We start from the raw sequence: 22,806 nt of genomic DNA, 5'->3' as shown, positions 1-22,806 counted from the left end.
TTTATTCGGAGTCAGTGTCTAGGAGTTATTTCTTCAGGGATAAGGGGCTGTAAGAAATAAGAAATTTGACAGCTGACTGTACAATTTCTCTGCGTCATCTTGATTGGCTTTGTTGAGCTCAAAAATGAGTACAGATGTTAGAAACCTGATTAAAAATGCCGTCTTGAAGAAGTAATGAAGAATTTGAGCTGCGTACTCGTAAATGTCTCGTTACTAAAATGACCAAATTTGGATTTATATTGGATTTCATTTCCATAATTCTATTTATCTAAATTCTAACCCAATATTAAAGTAAACCGCAAAAGCAAGGATATAATTGCCTTTAGACATAACGACCTTCCAATAATCAAGAGTCATCTTCATTCACAGTTCCCAGGAGTCGAGCAGATTAATTAAAACAAAAGTTTGAGTTTGATAGATGATGACAGATGTTTCTTTCCTTGCCACATCACTTTTACTTTATAATACACACTCTTCTAATAATGAAATTGTACAGAAGAGAAGACCTAAGGACCAGGTCAATGCGGTTAAGTCAATCCGCCCAAGAATAGTCATGTGGAGGAGAGAGATGAAGAGATGACAACGACGATGATGATGCTAACGGAATGGCAATCTCCGGCTATGGGATGGCGATTCCGAGGTAATCAGCGGCGGACTTGGCCATGACGGTTGCAAACTCATCAAAACTAATGACCCCATCTCCGTCACTGTCCGCCTGTCGCATCATTTCTGCGAGTTCTCGGTAGGTTAGGGGCTGACCCATCTTGGCCATGGCCCGTGCAAGCTCCGCCGTAGTTATGTATCCATTGCCGTCTTGATCAAAAGACTGGAACACCTCCAGTAGATACTTCTGGTTCATCAAAATCCCCTCGTTCTGGAGGTCGGGCATTATGACTCTGACGAATTCATCGAATTCGATGGAGCCATTACCATTGGAGTCCATGTTGGAGAGCAATTCGTGCACCTGATCGCCTGTTGGCCTGAGGCCAAGGGAGCGCAAGAGTGCTGCGAGCTCCAGATGTGTAAGACTGCCGTCCGAGTCCTTGTCGAAACGAGAAAAGATGGTTTTGAGCTCCTTAAGCTGACCAGTTTCGAGCGTGTCCATGAGGAGAGGAAGATGAAGACAACGATATTAGGGATGAAATGATGATTACGAAGGAGAAGAAGAAGAAGAGATGATGAGAGATGAGAATGAGATTGAGAGGGAAGAACAATTAGAGTGTTTGTTGGGCCTCTTGGCCTCGGGATTGTTTGTTATGTAGATTTGTGTTGTGGGGTTGGCCCGTTGGCCGTTGCAAACTTGGGACAGGGACACAGGATGAGAGGTGAATGAATCATCAGAATGAATGACAGAAAAAAGAAAGCACGTCGTGGGACGTGGGTGAATTTTAATGCTTCAGATGGACGATTGAAATTTACGTATGGGTGGTGTGGCAACATTTGAATTCAAATTAATACTAAAAATCAATCCTCTCTAACCTTTAGGCAATGTTTGGTTTGAAGGAAAAAAAAATAGGGAAAGAAAGTGAAAGGTAAGAAAACCTTTACAAAGTTTGTATAGGTTTCTTTACCTTTCCCTACTTTTTCCTTCAAACCAAACACAGCCCTAGAGAATGACAAATTGACAATAATGAATTAGTAGTAGACTAGTAGTAATAGTAAATGTCATTCTTTGGAGGACATTTGTTATATTAAACAAACAAAAAAAAAAAAAGCATTGCTTTTAGGCAACATGGTTGGTTTTGTTTTTGAAAACAAAATCAACTCTCACATCAGCTGTTTTTGCTTACATGACAGTTCAAAACTAACCATGTTTCTGGGTCGGGCCCAGAGAGCCCCACCCATCCATACATTTTCCATGATGAGACCGTGCCACTGCAACACTCTGGTGATCATGGGCTAGGTCTAACACTGATGATAAAGGCTTCAACCTAAGTTAATTAATATAATATATAGAAAAAAAAAATTACACAAACCCAAACTAAGCTGTACTTGGTTAGGTTTTGGGCCTATTGCACACAATATAAGAAATGGGCCTTAAACTTGGTTTACCTTTCTTATCTATTTATAGATGAAGACAAGTTTTTTATTCTCATTCTTGAACAATGTAAGACGGAACAATATTCGATAGTGTTACCATAAGTTTTGTCCTAAACACCCACATGGCCACATTGCTCAAAAATAGAAGTAAAGCCCTGCCTGCCTTCATCCATACAAGGCCTTACTTAAAAAGACAACTCACATGTGTAACTCATGAATATCTATATATTAAAAAGCTATATATATATGTATAAAATAATAAATACTTACATATATATATAACATATAATTATAATATTAAGTCTGTCTAATTTATTATATATAGCACATAATATAATATATTATATAAGTCGAGCTTGGACAAAAAAACTGGGCCCGGGGCCAGAAATTTGCAAGCTGGGCCAGGCCGGATCACGAATGATGGTCCCCATGCAGCAGTCTGAATCCTCCGTGTCATTCAATGCCCCCCAAATCAGTATTTGTTTGTACTTCATATTCACTTCAAATCCTGATAAGTACAATATCAAACTCATTCCCACATAGCAGATACAAACTCCAATATCAATGGGGATGCTGTGGCAATAATTATTCCATTAAACTGAGAACATACACCAACACAGCACAAACTAGCTACCAAATTGCATGGTCTTCGAATTCCAACCCCAATTACAGATGGTCTCCGGAATTCTTGGTTTCCTGACTAGATTACTAAATTGCAGGATCTACCATGTTGGGTCCAAGGAGAACATATACAAGTTGAGCTCCCAGGAGCCAAATTATTGACATAAATAAGGGAAAAAAGAGGACCAAAATCTAAAATCTTCTATTTTTTTTAAATTTCAATAAATAATATTAACACAATTTTCAGAACCAACCAAAACCAGTACCAACCCAGCTGGGTAGTAGTTAACTCCAAGACCAGACCAAGATATGAAACTGGAGGAAGAAGTAATAGCTCACCATCCTGTGGTTTAGCATTACCGCTTGCCTCACCAGCAACCACTTTGGTTTGGCTCCCAGTTCATGATTGGCATCAATGCACTGTTGGCCGTGTTTGGCAATTCTTTCCACGCAAGCTTTGAGCTGTTTAGAAGCCCAGAAGTCCGAATTTTGGGTTTTCCCATTTGGCAATGGAGAGATCTATTTAAAAAAAGCTCCAGCCCATAAAAGAGTGAGCAGCTCATATTTAGAATTTTTCAGGGAGCTTCAAATGAAACTTTTATAGTCTTCTAGTACTCCGCGTCTTCTTCCCGCATGTGGCACGATGTACACGCTTGGGAGAAAATGGGTTATCTTTCAACAAAAAACTATTTAAATGTGTAAGTGAGACCCATCAATGGTATGTACATGTGAGATCCACTTTATCAAATCCGTGGGGCCTACATGTTTGATATCCATGTATGGACATGTAAGGCCCACTTTTGGAAAATATATGTAGGCCCAATATTCTAAACACAAGTGAAGACCACAAATATGGCATACAAATATGGACTTATATGAGTGGCCCGAGATTGAAAATATTGTAGGGCACACATTACGTATTATGCATACGTTAAAATGTATGTGAGGCCCACCTTAAAATATATTTGTGGATTCAATAATGAAGGATATGCATAGGTGGGCTTGCATATGGGGCCCATATTACGTGTTATGCATATATTGAAATGTTCGTGGAATGCACATTATGTATTACGCATATGTTGAAATGTATGTGAGGCCTACCTTGAAAAATATTTGTGGACTCAATGAAGAATATGCATAGATGGAATTTGCATATAGGACCCATTTATGATGATTGCATGACTCACAACTATAACCCATACACAAGACATTCATATATACATAACACATTTTCATCACATTATCAAACGGTCTTTCAACTTTTATAGTCTTTTTGGAGATCTATGATTTTTTTTTTTATAAATATCTATGAAAAATATTTCAACCAACAGTTTTTGGTCTTCCAAGATCTATTTGCAAAAGCTCACCATGTTTCTTAACTGTAAGATCTTGCAACAGATCTTCTAAAAAAGACTTGCCAAACGGGCACAGCATTGCCTTAACCAACCCAAGTAGCCTCTATGCCTTAGATTGCGTTTGGAAGAAGTGTAAATCCCAATTCATTATTACTTTACACTCCAATCCGATTTTGTGACTGTTTGGATTGTGTAAAATAACAATGAATATTGATGTAAATAACCTCTTTGATAGATTTTTACATCGAAAATCGATGTAAAAAATACATCGAAAAAATCAATGTAAAAATTTCTTCGTCTCTCCATCAGTGTGAAAGCACTATCAATAATGTCTCTCCTCTCCATCTTCGAAATGCTCCCGTTGTGATAACTCTTCGCTGGCACCGCTACTTCTCCTTTGTGCATCTCTCCATCAGTGTCTCGCTTTCTCTCTTTCTCTTCATCGACGTCTCTCTTCTCCATCTTATCCATCGTCCATTTGGTTCAATATTCTTTGTCCTGCATCTAGTTGAGAGGTGATTCAGGGGAAAGACTGAAAATCTTTGTTCTTGATTTTCAGGTCTGTGAGAGGCGCCCGAAGCATTCGTGATTTCTCCTAAGAAACCCACGATCCCACCAACAAAGAATATCTAGTAAAAGAACTATAGGCTTTGTTCTGTGCTTTCTTCTAATGATTTCTTTGTTCTTGATTTCCAGGTCTCTGGCTTTGATTTCTTTATCAAAGAAAATCATCAGATGTAGTATTTAAAATAGAACTTGTGAGGGCCTAACTTTGTGAAGATGTCTTTCTAAGTTTTGTTTTTCCCAATAAACATCTCCAGAGAAACAAGACAAGTATCAGAAGCCAAGTCGAGTGTAGAGAAATGAAACCCAACATATGTCAACAGTTTTTACAGATTTACAGATGGAAAGCATTTTTTGAAACAGCTACGGTGCTCAGGTTTGCCGGTCAAAGCTTCAACGCTGATCAAACTGTGTTGGAACTACTTGAAAATCAAGTTTTCCCTCTTTTTTCTAACCCAAGAGCGGAGGAAATGTTTTCGACTTCAGAATTCAGACTTAGTTCTGATAATCATTTCGTCTCTAAGAGGAGAGTTGGGGAGGGTGGAGATTTGCATTTGATGAATATTCTCTAAAGGCATACAAAAACGTGACGCTTTTTGACCGTTGTTAAATGTGTAAAATGAGTATAATGTCGGTTCACTTTTTACACTCAAGCATCTGACCGTTGTTAAATTCCATCGATGTAGTTTTGCATTTACACTGCAAACAAACGCAGCCTTACACTTCCCAATGGAGTCACTGCTCGTGCTTGCATAGACCCAACCGAACACATCATAATACTGCCAGCACAATTAGTAGGCAACCACAAACAACAGTCAAAATGATTCTTCACTGTACCAAGCACTGCTTAACAGCTTCTGGATGGATAGGATAACCGGTTTTCTGCAGCTCCTGATGGTCAGGCAATGTGTTCATTGCTATCTCTGTTCTAGCAAGAACAGATCCAGTGCAGTGTGATTTATGGACAATTAACAAACTTACCAAAGCCAAGCTAGCACTCTATTATCCGAGGAGACAGAAATAAGACAAAGCAAAAACAAGAAGGATGTTAAGTAAAGGGTTCATTTGACTATTTTAATCAAGAATTTTGCACCATTTTATCAGTGACCAGTCTTTCCAAAAGGTGATTCGAGTAGTTATAAAAGGATTTCAGTGGTTTGAAATCAGTGACCAGCAAAAACAAGTGAATCTCATTTGATCTCTGCATGTCTCTCTTCTTTCCCTCTCTCTTTCAATTTGAATCTTTACCTGAACCACCATCTCTGAATGGCAGTGATTGGAGTGTTCAAGAATGGGGCATAACGGTTGATGTGAGGGCATACAGTCCGACCAATCTTAGCCCATACACTTTGATGGTAGCTTGCAGTTACAGGGGCATGATACATGAGCTTCAACAACTGCACAATTATATTGCACAGAAACAAAATGATGATAGAATCAATCACTACATTTTAAATCTTAAAATAAAATATTATTCACGCACGAAATTGGTAAATAAAATCTTATAAAAACATGTAAGAAGCCTAGATGGTAGGAGCACAATGATAGATTCATTCCAACTAGCGGTTAAGGATTGATTCTTCATGAAGTTTCAGATCTCTGTGTCTGCCTCATGAGGCATGCATAGGAATCTAATTGTAACTGTCAAAAATTAAGGAAAACGTAGCCAAGCACTCGTATTGATCATTATTTACTAAAAGTAGGAATCATCTGGTAAACGGATCTCTATTAGCTTTTCCGATGGATGGTTTTTAGTCCCTACTGGATGGGCATAAAGCAACAATTTACTGATGCAGACCTAGTATATGTTGTAGTGTGACTTACACTGTCGTACTGTTTTTTACTCCCTACCGGATGGGGCTCATAAAGGAGTAATCTACTTATGCAGACCTAGTATATGTTGTAGTGTGATTTACAATGTTGTTATATTGTTTTTTATGCTCTTCTATGTTTAGTGGCAGTGGTAGCTCTGTATTTCCCCTTTATTATGGTTGCCCTAACAAAATAATACGAGGGGCTGCTGCCCACTCTCTTTTTCTGACTCCAATCATTTTGTTCTCTTCTCAAATGCTCCTCTCTACTTTCTAAGAAGATTTAGACTAACATGAGTATGTTTCTTCATGCCCACACCTGCACCGTTTGGCAGTAATAGAAACCAACAATAGACCATCTGCATATGCACACACACACACACACACTGACACACACACACACAGAGAGAGAGAGAGAGAGACCTGCCAATACATGAACGTTTGTATTATGTTGCGTTGCCATCTGCAACCACAAAACTAGATTTCTGAGTCTGTATAAAGGAAGACCAAGAAGCAGAAAGTAAAATGAACCAAAAAAATAAATAAACAAATAAATAAAGAGCAACTGACGAGAACAGTGAAATAATTAGAAGGAAGCCCAGTGCAATCTCGGCATGTGAAGTCAATATGTTTAGCGTGGTAGTGTTAGACTCCACCCACAAACACAGCTCTTCTAAATACTTCCTGTTGAGAAAAGCATATTCAACCTTCCAAGTAAATTTACATAGAAAAAATAATAAACAGAAAAAGCTTGATAATAATATCTGGAAAGAAAAGGCGAATACCAATATGACAACATCACACAGAGTTGACATGTGACTGCCAACTTCCATTTGAGAAATTAAAGCACAAAAAATAGAGATCATCAATAACGAAAGCAAATCTAAATTAGTTGTACCATGTCCTTTGAATAAGTGGAACTATATGTAATTCACCTTGAGATGCCAGACTCAGAATATGAAGTGAAATCCAATTTGTTAGACAAGGAGGCTTAATGCTTTTTCACAAATTTCCAGTACATAAAAAAGAAAAAAGCAGATAGAACTTCAAAAGCATCCTCTGTGAAGGGGGAGGAAAACTGACCCCAAAAATTCAAGGTTATTGCAGAATGTCAACAAACCAAGGGTAAGGCGGGAAACTAGGTTTTTTTTTTATAATTGAACAGGAAGATTTATTAATTCATAGGGCAAGGACTACAGCCCAAGAGGAGGCACGAGATGCTACCTCCTCTTTAAGAAAGGGAGATGGAGGATTCTACCTACCCTTTAGTTGATTACACTATGCAAAATAAAATTACAGAGAAACCAAATATAAAATAATCCAAGAAGCCCCTTGTTTGGCAAGAGAATCAGCCGAGGCATTTGCCAATCTGCCCACCCACTAAAATCTAACTGCCATGTTTCTTATAAGCCAATTACCTTTTTTTAGAAGGTCCTTATAGCCCCAAGTGACAGTATCCAGGTCAGACAACCATCCCACAACCACCTTGAAATCTCCTTTAATTATTAAGTTCTCCATTCCAAGTTGGTTTGCAATCTGTATCCCTTGTAATCAGCTAGAAGCTCATCCCTCGTAGAGTCTCCTATCCCCACTAGACCTGAAAAAAAGAGAGAATGCTACTGTCCTTGTTTCTCAGAACACCTATTCTGAACGGTCCTGGATTGCCCTGACTACTCCCATAAAAAATTCAGCTTAACAAAACCCTCTATAGGAGTCTATCTTGCTTGAATTCTGAGCTTCGTAGAAGAAGTAACAGCCACTGCTGACCAGCTCCTCTGAATATCATTGAAGGAGTAACTTTCAAAGAGTTCTAAAGATTTTGGCCAAAGAATATACACTCCTTGACTTCAAAAAGTCTTCTTTCCTACTCCTGGAATATTCTGGCATTCCTTTCTTCCCAAGTAGTCCACAGGAGAGCTGCTCTGATACATTTCAACATAGTTCTCCCTCTTTTCGTGGGCCACTCAAAGGCTAGAAACTAGTTGATCATGATCTAGCCGGGATTGATACGAGCCTATCTAAGCCTAAATCCAGCTCATTAAGCTAAAAGGAATTGGCTTGTTTCAATATCACATTATATGATACATTATTCAAAGATGAAATACAAATAAAATAGTGCTTATCTTTACTCTTATAATTCAAAGATCAAATATCATGAACATGACTTTGGTCTGTAGGGTTTAAATCAGGGGCTTTGTGGATTTTGTTAGGCCCATGAATTGGAGGTGGAGGGGCTTCAGCAAGATGAGCTATTCAGAAAAAAAACCTGGCAAAACCTTTATGTCCAGCCAGAGAACTCATCTTAAGCTTGCCACAAGTTTGATCAAAACTTCAACACAACATGAGGGTTTCAAACTCAAAGCTATCTGGCCAAGGAAGCTCCACATGGTTGGGCACAAGGATCGAGCGCAGAAGCCCAACCCAAACGTGGGAATGTGGGATAATTATCCATGAAACCGATTCAGGCATAACTATGCCTCGGTTTCCACCAAGATAGCCTAAGCTTGGAAGTAGCCTAAGGTGTGACAGCCACACCTTCCCATAGGGTGACCTGTCTGTCAAGGGACTGAATGTTGAATCTAAAATTGGAAGTGCCAATCCAATGAATTAGATGAGCATGCATCAAACTACGAAGAGGTGAGATACACCACCATCAAGGAAGAGTCAAGGCCATTAATGACGAAGCATCAGTAGTAAGGTGTCTCGTAGGTCAAGACAAATGATGAGACGAATGGATGAGCCAACTCCCCCTAACATAACTTCTCAAGGAGGAATATCATGAAGGCACAATTAACCAGATAAAGTTTGGCAGGATGAGGAGGCATCACGGCCATGCCATGTAAAGCGCAATGCCATCGGGCCATTAAATATCCTGACAATGTGGCAAGTAGCATTAATTAATGGCAATTAATGCAGCATGGTTGCTTCCTATTAAGGAAATCTGTTGCTTCTCTATCCCTTTTAGGTAAATGCTTTCTGTAGGAAGTCTTCTTAGTTGCATTAACACTTGTGATTGGCTACAAAGGAAAAGACCAAGTTGGTCGTTGTCCCCCAATTGGTGTTTTTCATGTAAGTTGAATGGTGAGACTATTTTTCATCTTTTAATCTCTTGTACCTTTGTTTATTGTATTTGGGAATGGTTTTTTCTCTTTTTGGGTGCAGGTGGGACCTCATAACAGGTTGGAGTGGTTGTTTAGCCCTATTGCATTGAGAAGTAGAAAAAGGAAGGGAAGGCTGTTATGGAGATGTATGAGATCAGCAGTGGTGTGGACAATCTGGGAAGAAAGAAACATGAGAATTTTTTAGGAAAAGGAGCAAAGTTTGGAAACAGTTATTGAAATCATAACTAAGACTGGCACACTAGGTCAAAACTTTGACACTATTCTCGGATTTCAAGGTGGAGGACTTCTTTAGAAGCTGGGGGGCATAGCTGAGTCTTCCTCTACAAAACAAAAACTCTGGAGGTTTGGTCTCCCCCTGGAAGGGGATGGATGAAGCTGAATTTTGATGGCAGAAGTATGGGTAATCTAGGGCCCTCAGGCATTGGAGGGGTAATTAGGGATGAAAGTGGTGCTATCTGGGCCTTGCTTTTAGGCCCAATTGAGCAAGGGGATTTGGTAAGAGCAGAATTCTTAGCAGCAGTTAATGGGGTTGAGAGAGCCAAAGAAATGGGTATTGGCAAGCTGATCATTGAACGTGACTCAAAGATTGTAGTAGGTTGGCTGAGAAAAGGTGAAGGAGTGATTTGGCAGCTCAAAAATGAGTTTAGGTGCTTCAAATGGCTCTCAAAAGATCTGAATATGAAAGTAAGATGGATTAGAAGACCTGCTAACAGCTTGGCAGATAGTCTTGCTAAGCAAGGGGTTCAGAGACACCATTTTGTACTGGGCATAATTGTAACATTTTGGGGGGCTAATCCTGTTTTGGACTGCTTTTTTTCACAACTTCTTGTTGCAAACTGCTATGGGTTTTCTTAATAAAATTCCTTTCTGTCTTGCTGATCAACAAAAAGAAAAAAGAATAGCAAATAACTTTAACATTTTAAAAGCTCAAAATGAGCTGATTATGGAACCTAGTAAGTGATGTGTGATCAGAATGTATTAATCAATGAATGAAAAACTTTATGGCTCAATTTGGAAAGACTACATATGCAAATATGTACAGTGTAAATACATACAAAATATAAGGTTTTGCACTCTACATATTTGCATTTGTACTCCTACTAAACTGAGCCTATAGGGCACCCATAATAAAAGCTGTGCTTTATTCAAAATGGCAATGCTTTATTTTCTTTTTTGAAAGGTAAAAAATAAAATTCACTAAAAGGAAAAAAGGAACAGAACACAAGCAACAGCTGGGTGTTAAGATAACACCCCAACAACAGAACAACTGAACAACATAGCAGATCAATGATTCCCTCTCCCCACCCAAAAACAAATCCCAAGGTGAAATCATGCTTCTTTTTTTTTTATCAATAACACTTTCATTAATTCATCAAAGAAGATTTACAAAAGGAAGACAAACACGCTTATCTTCCAAGAGCAACAAAGAATCTCAAGAAAAGGAAAAAAGAAAGAGAAAAGAAAAAAAACACACTAAAGTTACAGCTTGGCCCAAAAAAGTGAATCCCTTTCTGCCCCTTGTTTAGCTAAACCGTCAGCTAGGGAATTAGCCGATCTTTTAACCCAACGTATCTTAACCTCCATCTCCCGCACCAGCCACTTGAATTTCCTCCTCTCATTATTGTACTTCCATAAGCCATTGTGATCTTTAAGCAACCACCCTATCTTCACCTCTGAATCCCCTTCAATTAAGAGTTTCCTGATGTTCAACACCTTAGCTTTTTGGACTCCTTCCATAACTGCAAAGATCTCAGCTCTAAGGGAGTCACCCACTCCAATTGGGCCTGAGAGCATGGCAGAAATGACCCCATTTTCATCCTTAAGAACACCCCCAATCCCCGATTGTCCCGGATTTCCCCTGCTACACCCATCAAAGTTTAATTTCACGAATCCACTAGGTGGAGGGGTCCAAGCCACACTCATAACTGACTTAGTTTGTGTGCAACTTGCAATTTCACCCCACTTCCTCAACATGTCATCCACAGTGTAATTTGTGAAAAGCTCCAAAGATTTCAGCCACTGTACCGCCCTAATATGAATGATAGCCCTCAGATCTGCTGCTCCTCTCTGAGCTTCTGAGAATATCCTGGAATTTCTTTCTTCCCAAAGTGTCCAATATACCGCAGCCCTTAGTCCTCTCCACATTGTCCTTCCCCTTTTTATCCGCCACCTGAAAAAAAAAAAAAAAAAAAAAAAAAAAAAAAAAAAAAAAAGAGGAAAAAAGGCCTTGCAAGTCTGATGGGGGGTTCCAACAACAACCAAATAGGAACCAAGCCCATTCCCAAATTGACCTCGCAAAATGGCAAGACACCAGTAGGTGAAACCAGTCTCCCCATCCGCTTTATAAAGAACACACCACTGAGGTGACAAACAAGTATTGAGTCTCTTTTTTTGGAGTAAAGCACCAATGTTGATTCTTTCCAGATAGGCTTCCTAACAAAAACTACCAACCCTAGGAGGTATTTCTCTGCACCAAACCCCATCAACAGGAAAAGAAGGGGAGGTAGGACTGGTGGACTGAATTAAGACTTTGAAGAAAGAAGCACAAGTAAAAATGCCATTGGGAGAAGGTGTGTCCAAATTCTAGAGTCCGTCCTAGTGGGGTCTAAGACAACGTTATCAAGAATTGCAATAAGGCTCAAAATAATGTCAAAGTCTGAGTCCCTCATATCCCTTCTTATACCCAAGTTCCACCCAATCCCAGAAATGGAAGAGGACGGGGTGGTAAAAGACGAGATTGGCTCATTTTTCAAATCAGAAAGAGCAAACAAAGAAGGAAACTGATCCTTTAGAGGGGCACTCCCCACCCAGGTTTGTTCCCAAAATTTTATGGAGTTACCGGAATTCAAATCATACCTGATATTAGGGGAGAAAACTGGTAGTAGGTCATGAATGGCTTTCCAAGGAGAATTGCTTGTGGTCCTAGCTCTGATTCCAGCGTCCCATCCATTATGCTCCAACCCATGAATACTTGCCACTATTCTAGCCCAAAGCTTCTCCTTCTCCAATGGGAATCTCCACAACCACTTTCCCAACATAGTCATATTCCTTTTCCTAATATTCCCAAGCCCCAAGCCACCACAAGTCTTACTCCTACAAACTATCTCCCAGCTCACTCTATGATCCCTCTTTTCCTCTCCCGGTTCCCACAGGAAATCATGCTTCACTTTGATGGCTGCTCCTAGGAAAATATATGACCCTCTGAAATGATATGTGTTTAAAGATTCTATCGGTACATGCTTGGCCTTTTTGGCTCAGGTGATTGAACTAAAGTTATTTGGAGCCTCACTCTGATACAATTAATAGGCTCAGGATAGGTAGAAGTGGAAGGTGACTCAAAGGTGGTTTATTGGAGGGTTGAGGCTTCACAGATGGCGTTAATCCTGGTGTCAACAAAGTGGGAGGAAAGGCTCCCTAACCTGTTTCAGGAAGCCCTACCAAGGCCTGTATCTGACCACAGGCCTATTCTACTTGGTGGGGAGGGCTTGAGGAGAAAGCCAGGTCCTTTTCGATTTGAACATTTATGGTCTCAGGATGCCGGTTTCGAAGCAACGTTGAAGGATTAGTGGCTGTCCTTCGAAGTAGAAGGTTCAGGATCTCACATCTTAGCCAAGAAGCTACGGTTATTGAAAGGAGAAAAATCTTAAACTGGAAGAAAAACAGTTTTAAGGCAGTAGAATTAAAGAAAAGAGAGTTGTTAAGCACCATTGAAGAGCTGGATAGAAAAGAGAATCTTGTGAACCTATCTGAAGACGAGAAGGCAGCTAGGGCCTAGGAATGAGGCTAAATCGTGTTTTGATAGAGCAGCATACCAGGAAGAGATTAAGTGGAGGCAACGGGCTAAAATCTCTTGGCTGAAGAGAGGGCATAGGAATACAAAGTACTTCCATGCAGTTGCAAATTGCCGCTGAAGGGAAAGTACTCTGAAGAAGCTGCAGGTGGGGGAAAGGTTTATCGAGGATGAAACTTCTATTAAGGAGGTGGTGAAATTTTTTAAGAATTTATACAAGTATGGCAGATTCGTCCAGGTTTGGATGGGGGCCTTTTTGAAGCCATTTCCAATAGTCAGAGAGATGACTTAGAGAAACCTTTCTCGGAAGAGGAAGTTTGGGAGGTTGTCTTGAGCCTAGAGGGAGAGAAGACCCCTGGCCATGATGGTTTCACAATGCTGTTCTTCGAGAAATGTTGGGAGTTTCCTGAAGCTGGATGTGATGAAAGCTTTGTTGGATTTTCACAACAGAGCCTCCTTGGAATGTAGTTTAAATTTTTTTTTTTTTTTATGAATGATGGAACGTAGTTTTTTTTTATCAATATGATGGAACGTAGTTTAAATGCTACATTTATAACATTGCCGCAGAAGGGAAAAGTACTCTGAAGAAGCTGCAGGTGGGGGAAAGGTTTATCGAGGATGAAACTTCTATTAAGGAGGTGGTGAAATTTTTTAAGAATTTATACAAGTATGGCAGATTCGTCCAGGTTTGGATGGGGGCCTTTTTGAAGCCATTTCCAATAGTCAGAGAGATGACTTAGAGAAACCTTTCTCGGAAGAGGAAGTTTGGGAGGTTGTCTTGAGCCTAGAGGGAGAGAAGACCCCTGGCCATGATGGTTTCACAATGCTGTTCTTCGAGAAATGTTGGGAGTTTCCTGAAGCTGGATGTGATGAAAGCTTTGTTGGATTTTCACAACAGAGCCTCCTTGGAATGTAGTTTAAATTTTTTTTTTTTTTATGAATGATGGAACGTAGTTTTTTTTTATCAATATGATGGAACGTAGTTTAAATGCTACATTTATAACATTGATTCCAAAGGTTAAGAACTCCATTGTATCTCAGATTACAAACCCATAAGTTTGGTAGGATGTTTTTACAAAATTCTGGCGAAAACCCTTGCTAATAGAATGAGGAAGGTACTTTCAGAGATCATTTCAGATGTGCAGGGGGCATTCCTGCCCGGCCGGCTGTTATTAGAAGGTGTTCTAGTTGCTAATGAGCTGGTGGACTCAAAATTAAGGAGTGGGAGTAATGGGGTGGTATGCAAAATCAATTTAGATAAGTCATACGATCATGTAAACTGGAGGTTCCTTGACTCGGTGTTGCAGAAATTGAACTTTGGCCAGAAATGGAGGAATTGGATCAGAGTGTGCATATCTACTGCTAAATTTTCTATCCTTGTGACTTGTGAATGGGTCATCTTCTGGTTTTTTTAGAAGTTCAAGCGGTCTTCAACAGGAACTGTGCATGGAACTAGAAACTGTGGATGGGATGCTGGGCCTGCCCCCACATCAGCTGGTTGCTCAGTTTGGAAAGGAATTGAGAAGGTCATCCTAATTTCATCCAAGGGGTGAGGCTGAAATTAGGGGAATGGCAACAGGGTTAGATTCTGACAAGACACTTGGTGCAATAGTTCTGCTATAATGGAGGTTTTCCCTTCACTATTCCTTATAGCAGAAGATAGGGATGTGATGATGACAGATCAGTTTGAGTGGCATGGAAATTCAGGATACTGGTGTCCAAATTTTAGGAGGCATCTCAATGACTGGGAAGTTTCAGATCTGCTAGAGCTGCTCCAACTAATTCAGGATCATCAACCGAATCCAAATCAGCAAGATTCTAGAATTTGGAAGTGGGCTAGGGATGGGATTTTCTCGGTAAAGTTCTTTTATTTGAAGCTGAATGCTGGTTAGTCTCAGGCTTTTCCATGGAAAGAGACTTGGCTCCCTCACATTCCTACTAAAGTCTCCTTAGTCTGGACAGCAGTTCATGGCAAATGTCTTTCCAAGGATCAGTTGAACAGGAAGGGTTTGGTGCTGTCCTCCCTAAGCTGTGTGATGAGCAATGAGGAAGCTGAATCTGTAGATCACTTATTTATTCATTGTAAGGCTGCTCATTTGCTGTGCAGCCACTTCTGCTCCCTGTTAAATGTCAGGTGGTGCTTACCCAGATCACTATCTGACTTGCTTTTCCCTTGGAAGTTGTCGGGCTTAAGCAACAGGGGTAAGGTGCTGTGGTGTGTGATCCCTCATGTGGTGTGTTGGGTCCTGTGGAAAGAAAGAAATAGTAGGATTTTTGAAGGACAGTTCTGCTCCTTGGATGATTTGGTGGTTCAGGCAATGGCTACTCTGCATTCTTGGCTTTCGGCCAAGGATTCTTTTAAGCATATCCCTCATCATCAGTATTTTGATCATGGCTTTTTGTTTACCTGATTTCATTGGTTGTCTCTTGTATTTATTCTAGAGAGACCAGTTTTTTTTTTGTGGCTTTTCTGTATAGTTACTGGCTGTACATGGAGCGTTCTGTGGACTGATAGTTGTTATGTTCTACAGTTATATTCATATTAATACAATACCTTTTTGAAGGACAGTTCTGTTCCTTGGATGATTTGGTGGTTCAGGCAATGGCTGCTCTTCATTCTTGGCTTTCGGCCAAGGATTCTTTTAAGCATATCCCTCATCATCAGTATTTTGATCATGGCTTTTTGTTTACCTGATTTCATTGGTTGTCTCTTGTATTTATTCTAGAGAGACTAGTTTTTTTTTGTGGCTTTTCTGTATAGTTACTGGCTGTACATGGAGCGTTCTGTGGACTGATAGTTGTTATGTTCTACAGTTATATTCATATTAATACAATACCTTTTTTCACAAAAAAAAAAATCTATATAGTTAGTAACTACCAATTAAAGAATAAAGTCTTTTTAATAGGTCTGGTTGCTTATTATTCTTTTACCTGTACAAAGAGGAACGACTAAAATTGCGCCTTAAGAACTTTGCAACATGTTCAAGAGCTCGGCAAAGTACAGGTATCAAAGCAACTGCCATAAAGCTCAATATTAGAAAATCCTACGTAAAAACCCAGATTCATACTAAAATGCATTGAACAAAAAAAATATATTGAAATAGTTTGGTAAAATAATGCTCACATTTGGTTTGGAGATGAGACGTTACAAACATAAGACAGTATAGGAAATAGATAAAATCCTTGGTCGCAATTACTGATTGAAACCATACTTGGACAGCTTGCAGATTCCATGCCCTAGGTTTCTGAAAACAAGAAATAAATGATTAACTCAAGTTGGTATTCATCAAAAAACATTATTTCAAATTGGATAAAAATGATTTCAATAGCAAAAATTACCCCGTATAATGAGTACAAGGAATACAAAGAGGAACAGGCAGTGCCCACAAAGGACAAACGATATGCTCTATTGGAGAGGTTTCTAGATATAATTGGAAGGATGGCAAGCAGACCAACAATAAAAACCTGCAGAACAAGCACATGTAACAATTAGAAAAATGGAAAAGACAGTTGTTAGCAAAGCAATGTAAGCATATACCAACAAGCTACAAAGCCCACATACAAATACTGACAATGACATGGATACAGGAATAGGGGATACAATACTCCATTTTCCAAGATCTCAAACTTGGATATGCATGAAAGTATCCCATTTAATATATCTAGTTTGTGAAGCTTTCATTTCTCAATAACTATAACTTGCCAAATTTAATTAAACTACCAACATAAACAGATTTTTTTCATATAATATTTTTTTATCAGTTTATTTGTAGTATGATTGTTAAAACATACCATTTTACATGTATTAAAGTGATAATACAGTAAAGTATAATATACAAGCTTCAGTGCAGTATCCAGTGTGATGCCGGGTATATATCATGTTTGACACTAGTATACTGGGCATGAACAGGTATTTGGGTATCATAGTCAGTAATAATAGCATGCATTACTTGCATTATAAACCCACAATTGCTATCAAAATGGAGATGGTTAAAAAATCCAGAATAAAAATCAGCTGCCTAAACTAGTTTCCTTTATTAGTCCTCTAGAGGGTCAATAAGTCGTCTTCAAAACAGTGATGACTAAAAAGGGAAAAAAACTCAAAAGAATATTTAGATATTCTGTTGAAATTGAAGTATACTCTTTATGGTTACCAAAAAAAGATAATAAAAGAATAGCTTTGCTTCCCTCTGCTATAGTGCTATTCTTCATTTAACTAAACCAATTTATCCTAAACTCGACTCTCATTTTCTCATTCTGTACTCTTCAACCTAACTACCTAATCCCATTCAAAAACAATGCTTCACTTGTGAACAGTTTCAAAGTTCCAGCAGACAGCCAAATCCCAAAAATCATCATTTTGATGGGTACCAAAGTAAACAATGTTTACATTTCTGACAGGTCATGATTCTGAAAACATTCCATTATATAAATTTTTAACACTTCACTACAGCAATAATACATTGTCTCTTTCTTTTTTGCTTTTTTGTAAGCTGAAAAGTGATTCCTTTATATAGAGTCTTGTTGTGTATGTGATAACATCATTTAAGATTTATAAAAAGGAAGACAATCTGCAGCAGAAGACAAACCCAATGATCCTCCTAATTGCATTAAGATATCTAGCAATTTCTCTTTATAAGATGCATCAGCAATTTATAGCAGCCAGACCACAGTTGAAAGGCCAGGCTGAAAGGAGAAAACCCATGCATACTGAGGACCTGTACAGTGGGAATACCAACAGTCCTTGTAATATTTTTTTTTTTTATCAGTGTCCTTGTAATAATATATTCAAGTATAAACAATCTATCCCTATCAAAAAAAGAAAAAAAAAAAGAACAAGGTAATTGATTTACAACATCTCCACAAGGTACCATACTATTGTGCCTAATGATTAAAACTTCACAAGGTACTACTTCTTCATCATCATGTCCAACCGTACCTATTGCAGGACATATTTTTCAACATCTTTCTCATAATGCATCCTAATTAATCCACACTACTCTTACCTAATTATTAAGTTTTCTCATGATACTACTACTTCTGTATAACTGCATTAAAGCCGCATCCATATCCATAAGTTTGTGCCCTTTGCAACATTCCACCAAACTCATACTCTCTTCAGCCTTCAAAATTTTAGTTAACACAAAAAGGGAAAAAAAAAGCGCATACTGTGCCCAGATAAAACTAAATTTTGTATTTTCATTGTCAGAAGAAGAAAACATGAAATTTACTATTCTAATTTCCTTCTTGGCTGCTTTGAATGCTAATCATCTAGTTCATAGTTCATACATCATGACCACATTTCTACGACTCTCACTCTCTTCAGATTACAGAGCATGAACACAACTTTTGACTTCAGAAACAAATGCTCAACCCAACATGAAAAAGTCTTATCCCTTGTTGCAGAAATCCTGTTTCACAATTGCACTCTACCAAGGGCTGTATCCCACATTAAATTGGGAATCATCAAATCTGTCCTGAACTCATGTACATTTCAGTTTTCTTTTATCTCTTTTACAACCTTCAATTTGCACCAAATCACTACTCCTCACTGGTGAAGTAGGTTGCCTTAAATGACCATGCCCAGACCATCTCAGAGGAACAAATTATTTGAAAGTGACAATTCTATTTGAATTTGACAAAATTCATTAATTTATAGATATTCTTGATACAACCAAAACTCCAAGCAGGACAAGGCACAGAAAAAAAAAAATGCTTATTGACGGATGCAACTTCACATGAATACATATTACAAATCAACCAATAGAGAAATAGATCAGTTTGGTTACAGTTTTATATATGGAAGCTCAGGTATGAAATCATGCATGGGTGTAAATTTGATTATGCTTGTTTGTGCAACTGTGCATGCACATGTAAAACTGTCACTTTTTGTACCCAAGCATTGACTGAAAATTGTATTGTTTGCCGGTCCCAGCGCATAGAAGTTGGATTTGCATTTGGTGTTGATGATGCCCCTGATGTTCTGGCAGTTGCCCCTACACCAAAACTTTGGGTTAGACTGGAAAAAAAAAAAAAAAACAAAAAGTTGAAATGAAAAGTAAAAGAGGAAAGTGCTATTGATATCTTCTTCTGGAATAGTTCATTATGAAATTTCCCTTCTTAAATTTAGAGTAGAAACAGAGCCTCAATAGATATTATAATGCATGTCTACCTGAGCTCCGTGGTCGTTCATTTGAAGATGAGGTTGAAGATTGAGCAGATGGTCTTGCTGACTGAGATGAGATACTTGAAGACATTGACTCAACCACAAGATCAGGGTCCTGCTCATGTTAAAAAAAAAAAACAAATAGAAAAAGAATTACTGTCTAGTTAGAAGTTAGAATACCTTCTGTTCATACATGAATTTGCAAATTCATAATACGAATCAAAATAAAAAGAGATTGAAACTTTTTTTATTCATTATTAACTTCTCGAAAAGTCTCTAACTAGAGATGTTTTACACATTATAATGCATAAAAATCCAATCTTAATCTTGTAAGCATTCCCAAGTTTAGAAATAGAATTTCAACTCTGCATCAATAGTCAAACTCTCATGTGTTTTAATACATCCAATGTAAATCTCCTCCTGCTTTGGACCTTTTAAAGGCAAATACCAAGCCGATGGTTAGCAAAAAATAATGCCCCAACTTTACCATGAATTCTCTAAAGTAAGAGCAGCAATCTTAACAATCAAAGTGTTACACAATCTGAAGAGAAATCCATCAAATTTCAAGTCTACAGAGGTCCAAAAGCAATGTACCAACTGCAACAATCAAATGAGATGCGTGGGCCATCCAATACTTGCAGTACTCGATTTACAATGCCAATGAAATACCATTAAGTGCAAATTCGAGAGTTAAAAAGGCAAAATACATGAAAAGCACATGAAGTTCCTCTACATAGAGAGAACAATCGGCAATTTATTTGGAATTTTGGAGGAAGAGAATAATTAAATAATAACAATAGTAAGAATCTGCTAAAAATCCCAAAATTTGAGTAAAAATCTAATCAAAAAGCCGATTTATAGAAGTCCAAACAAAACGTTGTAGGTACTATCGAAAAATCCCAAATGAAATGAATGGTCTTGAGTTCTAATTCCATGGAAAGCAAACAAATCCAGAAGAACAAAGACCAGAGGAAAGAGAAAAGAAGGGAGATGGATTGTTGTACTAACCATGTAACGCTGGTAGAACTTGCGCTTGAAGTGATCGACAACGTCGGACCGAGCTGCCATGTGAGGAGGAATGAGGATGTTCGACCAGTAATCTGCCCATCGCGGGTCGTTCTCGTAGTCGTATGAGGCCGCTGCAATCCTCTTTAAGCGTTGTGGATCTTCCCCCATTGCTCTTTGATTGCTGGTCCGTCTCCGGTGTCCGGTCTTGGCTCTCTCTCGCGCTCTCTCTCTCTGTGAGTGTGTGTGCTTTGTCTAATGTACCGCGCAAGTTTCAGAAAGAGGAAAGGCCTCTGACGATCGGCTTTCTTCGTTTCTTCGTGCTTTGGAAGATATTCTCTATCTAGTCCAAATGATCCATCCAAGGAGGAGAAACATCGAGATGTATCTAGAAGCATCTTTTGAATTTGAGGAATAAATCTACAGCGGTGAACGGTTGGTGTTGTTTAATGCAGTAGCCGTAGAAATACCAGATCGGCCTGAGGCCATTGAGGCATTTTGACTACTCAACACCCGGGCTCAGCACTCAGCAGGCCGTAAAATTGCGACTTTAGTGCTGCCACTTGCCAGCACCCAGCAGTTGTGTGGACTAGAACTAGAAGTGAACAGACCCACCATCAATTGGGCCCTTACCAAATGGGCCCATCTACGAAGAAAAGATGAATGGACTCAGCGCCAGCAGTGGAATGTGTGGGCTCACTCCTCCAAACTCTATCATGGGCTCCATCTGGTGATGGGGGCCCCATTATTTAACAAACAAAAAATAAATATAAATAGACAAAGCAAATAAATCTCATAAATAAAATATTCTCATATACAACATTACTGGATTATGATAAATACTTTAAAGGGTTTATAACTTGAATGAAATGATAGCGTACAACATTTTCATATTCCTTCTGGTCTTGGTCCTGGCCTAACTTTGGGGAGAAGTTTCCTGATTCCTGCTTCCTCCCCCAAAAGCTCCCAAAACCAAACTCTCCCTGTAGGGATAATTCCTCAAAAACCTTGTCAATCTCTGCCATGGAGCACCCACAACCATGCTGACGGTGATGGTGGTTGAGAGGAACGGGAACCCCCATTACTTGAATGCTTGAAGAATTTGCTTCAACAATTCTCCTCAGCACCTGTCTGTATGGATCTCCTCCTGTTATCTTCTTTCTCCACTTTGTCTTGCCAAGTTTTCTCCGGGCGAATCTCTGGGACTTCTGGGCCAATTTGTAGGGAAGTTTGAGCAAGACAAAGACGATGAGCTGAATGATCAAGCAAGGGCAACAGCAACATATGACGACGCAGTCTGCAGCCAAGATGTCTGCATCCTCCATGGCACTGAAAGGTGGCTGAAGCTGGAGGAGACAAAAGGGTGGAGATGAATGGTAATAGAAATCATTTCTTGTAAAGAAATTAGTCCCTTCTCCTCTTGAGAGGAATTAGATAGGGTGAAGCAACAAAACAATCAACTTAACGGACCAATATATATATTTGCTTTAACTTCTAACAAGGGCTATCATATCAATAATCCTCCTCATAAACTATCAAAATAGACTACTTCTGTAAGGATTCTGTTAAACAAAATACAATTTTTTTTTATACATTTGACATCTGTGTGATGCAAACAAGCAAAGGCCTTGCCTTTGGAGAGACAGGTAAGTTTTTTCTCTTTTAAAACTGGACTCTACTCTTCATTTTAGAAGCCTCGTGGAGGTGGGTTTCTTTCAACTCAAGCTTGCTCTTTTATTTTATTCTTATCCTCTCATTTAAGGGTGATCATGGGCCTATGATAAGGGCCATAGCCTGGGCCCGTCTCAAGTTCCACGCCTATGTATTTATGTATTTAATGTATAAAATATCATTTATATATTTTTCATATGATATGTCATATAATATGCATATAATTTTTGTGGTTCTCCATTAATTTTTTCCTCCTAACAATTTTGGTCATGCATCTTCAATATGGATGACTTCACCTAAATCTTCGTATCACTCTTTCAAAGCAGAGATATCGCCCACAAGCTCCATGATACATAGCTTCATAGCTAGACAGGATATTTGACTCTACCACCTTACGAGCATCTACAGTTGCCAAACCTCCCTGTTGTAACTTGTAAGGTGATGCCTCCACCTACTTATTTGTTATTAAAATTCAGTAACAGATTCTGTTTCCATTGGCTGCGATTGTTTCATTTTTTTAAAGGGGAAGAGAACAAAGTTTTGGGTGTAAAAAGGGTCAAAAATATAACTTAAAACTCTATGGATTGAAATTTGCTTACCCTTTTATTTTATAGAAAAGAAAGTGAGTCATAGGGAAATTTAGATGTTAAATAAAGGTTTT

At 38.8% G+C, this 22,806-nt stretch overlaps 2 protein-coding genes and 1 pseudogene across 2 annotated transcripts; all 3 read right to left on the bottom strand.

Annotated features, from left to right (window-relative positions):
* Nucleotides 1-471: 471 nt before the first annotated feature.
* LOC104603093 (putative calcium-binding protein CML15 pseudogene) lies at nt 472-1,259 on the bottom strand (annotated as a pseudogene).
* A 4,369-nt stretch (nt 1,260-5,628) lies between these two features.
* Nucleotides 5,629-20,645, bottom strand: LOC104603094 (dihydroflavonol 4-reductase/flavanone protein). The gene is made up of 9 exons (XM_010267041.3): nt 20,478-20,645; nt 19,476-19,584; nt 19,199-19,299; nt 16,643-16,768; nt 16,428-16,548; nt 16,235-16,319; nt 6,962-7,075; nt 6,815-6,854; nt 5,629-5,977 (listed from the first exon to the last, which is right to left on the bottom strand). The coding sequence occupies exons 1-9, from the start codon at nt 20,643-20,645 to the stop codon at nt 5,825-5,827; spliced, it is 1,017 nt and encodes a 338-aa protein (XP_010265343.1). The 3' UTR covers nt 5,629-5,824.
* A 659-nt stretch (nt 20,646-21,304) lies between these two features.
* Nucleotides 21,305-21,799, bottom strand: LOC104603096 (uncharacterized). Its single transcript, XM_010267043.3, has one exon. It carries the CDS (start codon nt 21,797-21,799, stop codon nt 21,305-21,307), a length of 495 nt encoding a protein of 164 aa, XP_010265345.1.
* Between the last annotated feature and the right edge of the window lie 1,007 nt (nt 21,800-22,806).

This window comes from Nelumbo nucifera, chromosome 4 (assembly GCF_055504915.1).
Source record: "Nelumbo nucifera cultivar China Antique chromosome 4, China Antique-T2T, whole genome shotgun sequence".
Classification (NCBI taxonomy): domain Eukaryota; kingdom Viridiplantae; phylum Streptophyta; class Magnoliopsida; order Proteales; family Nelumbonaceae; genus Nelumbo; species Nelumbo nucifera.
Note: the sequence above shows the minus strand (reverse complement) of the source record. Positions and strands in the feature narration are given on the sequence as shown.

Coding starts and splice junctions, on each gene's coding strand:
- LOC104603094 (XM_010267041.3), bottom strand. CDS start 20,645: ATGGGGGAAGATCCACAACGCTTAAAGAGGATTGCAGCGGCCTCATAC. Junction 19,585..20,477: donor AGTTCTACCAGCGTTACATG/GTTAGTACAACA, acceptor TAACATGAGCAG/GACCCTGATCTTGTGGTTGA. Junction 6,855..6,961: donor CTAATTATTTCACTGTTCTC/GTCAGTTGCTCT, acceptor TTGTGGTTGCAG/ATGGCAACGCAACATAATAC.
- LOC104603096 (XM_010267043.3), bottom strand. CDS start 21,799: ATGGAGGATGCAGACATCTTGGCTGCAGACTGCGTCGTCATATGTTGC.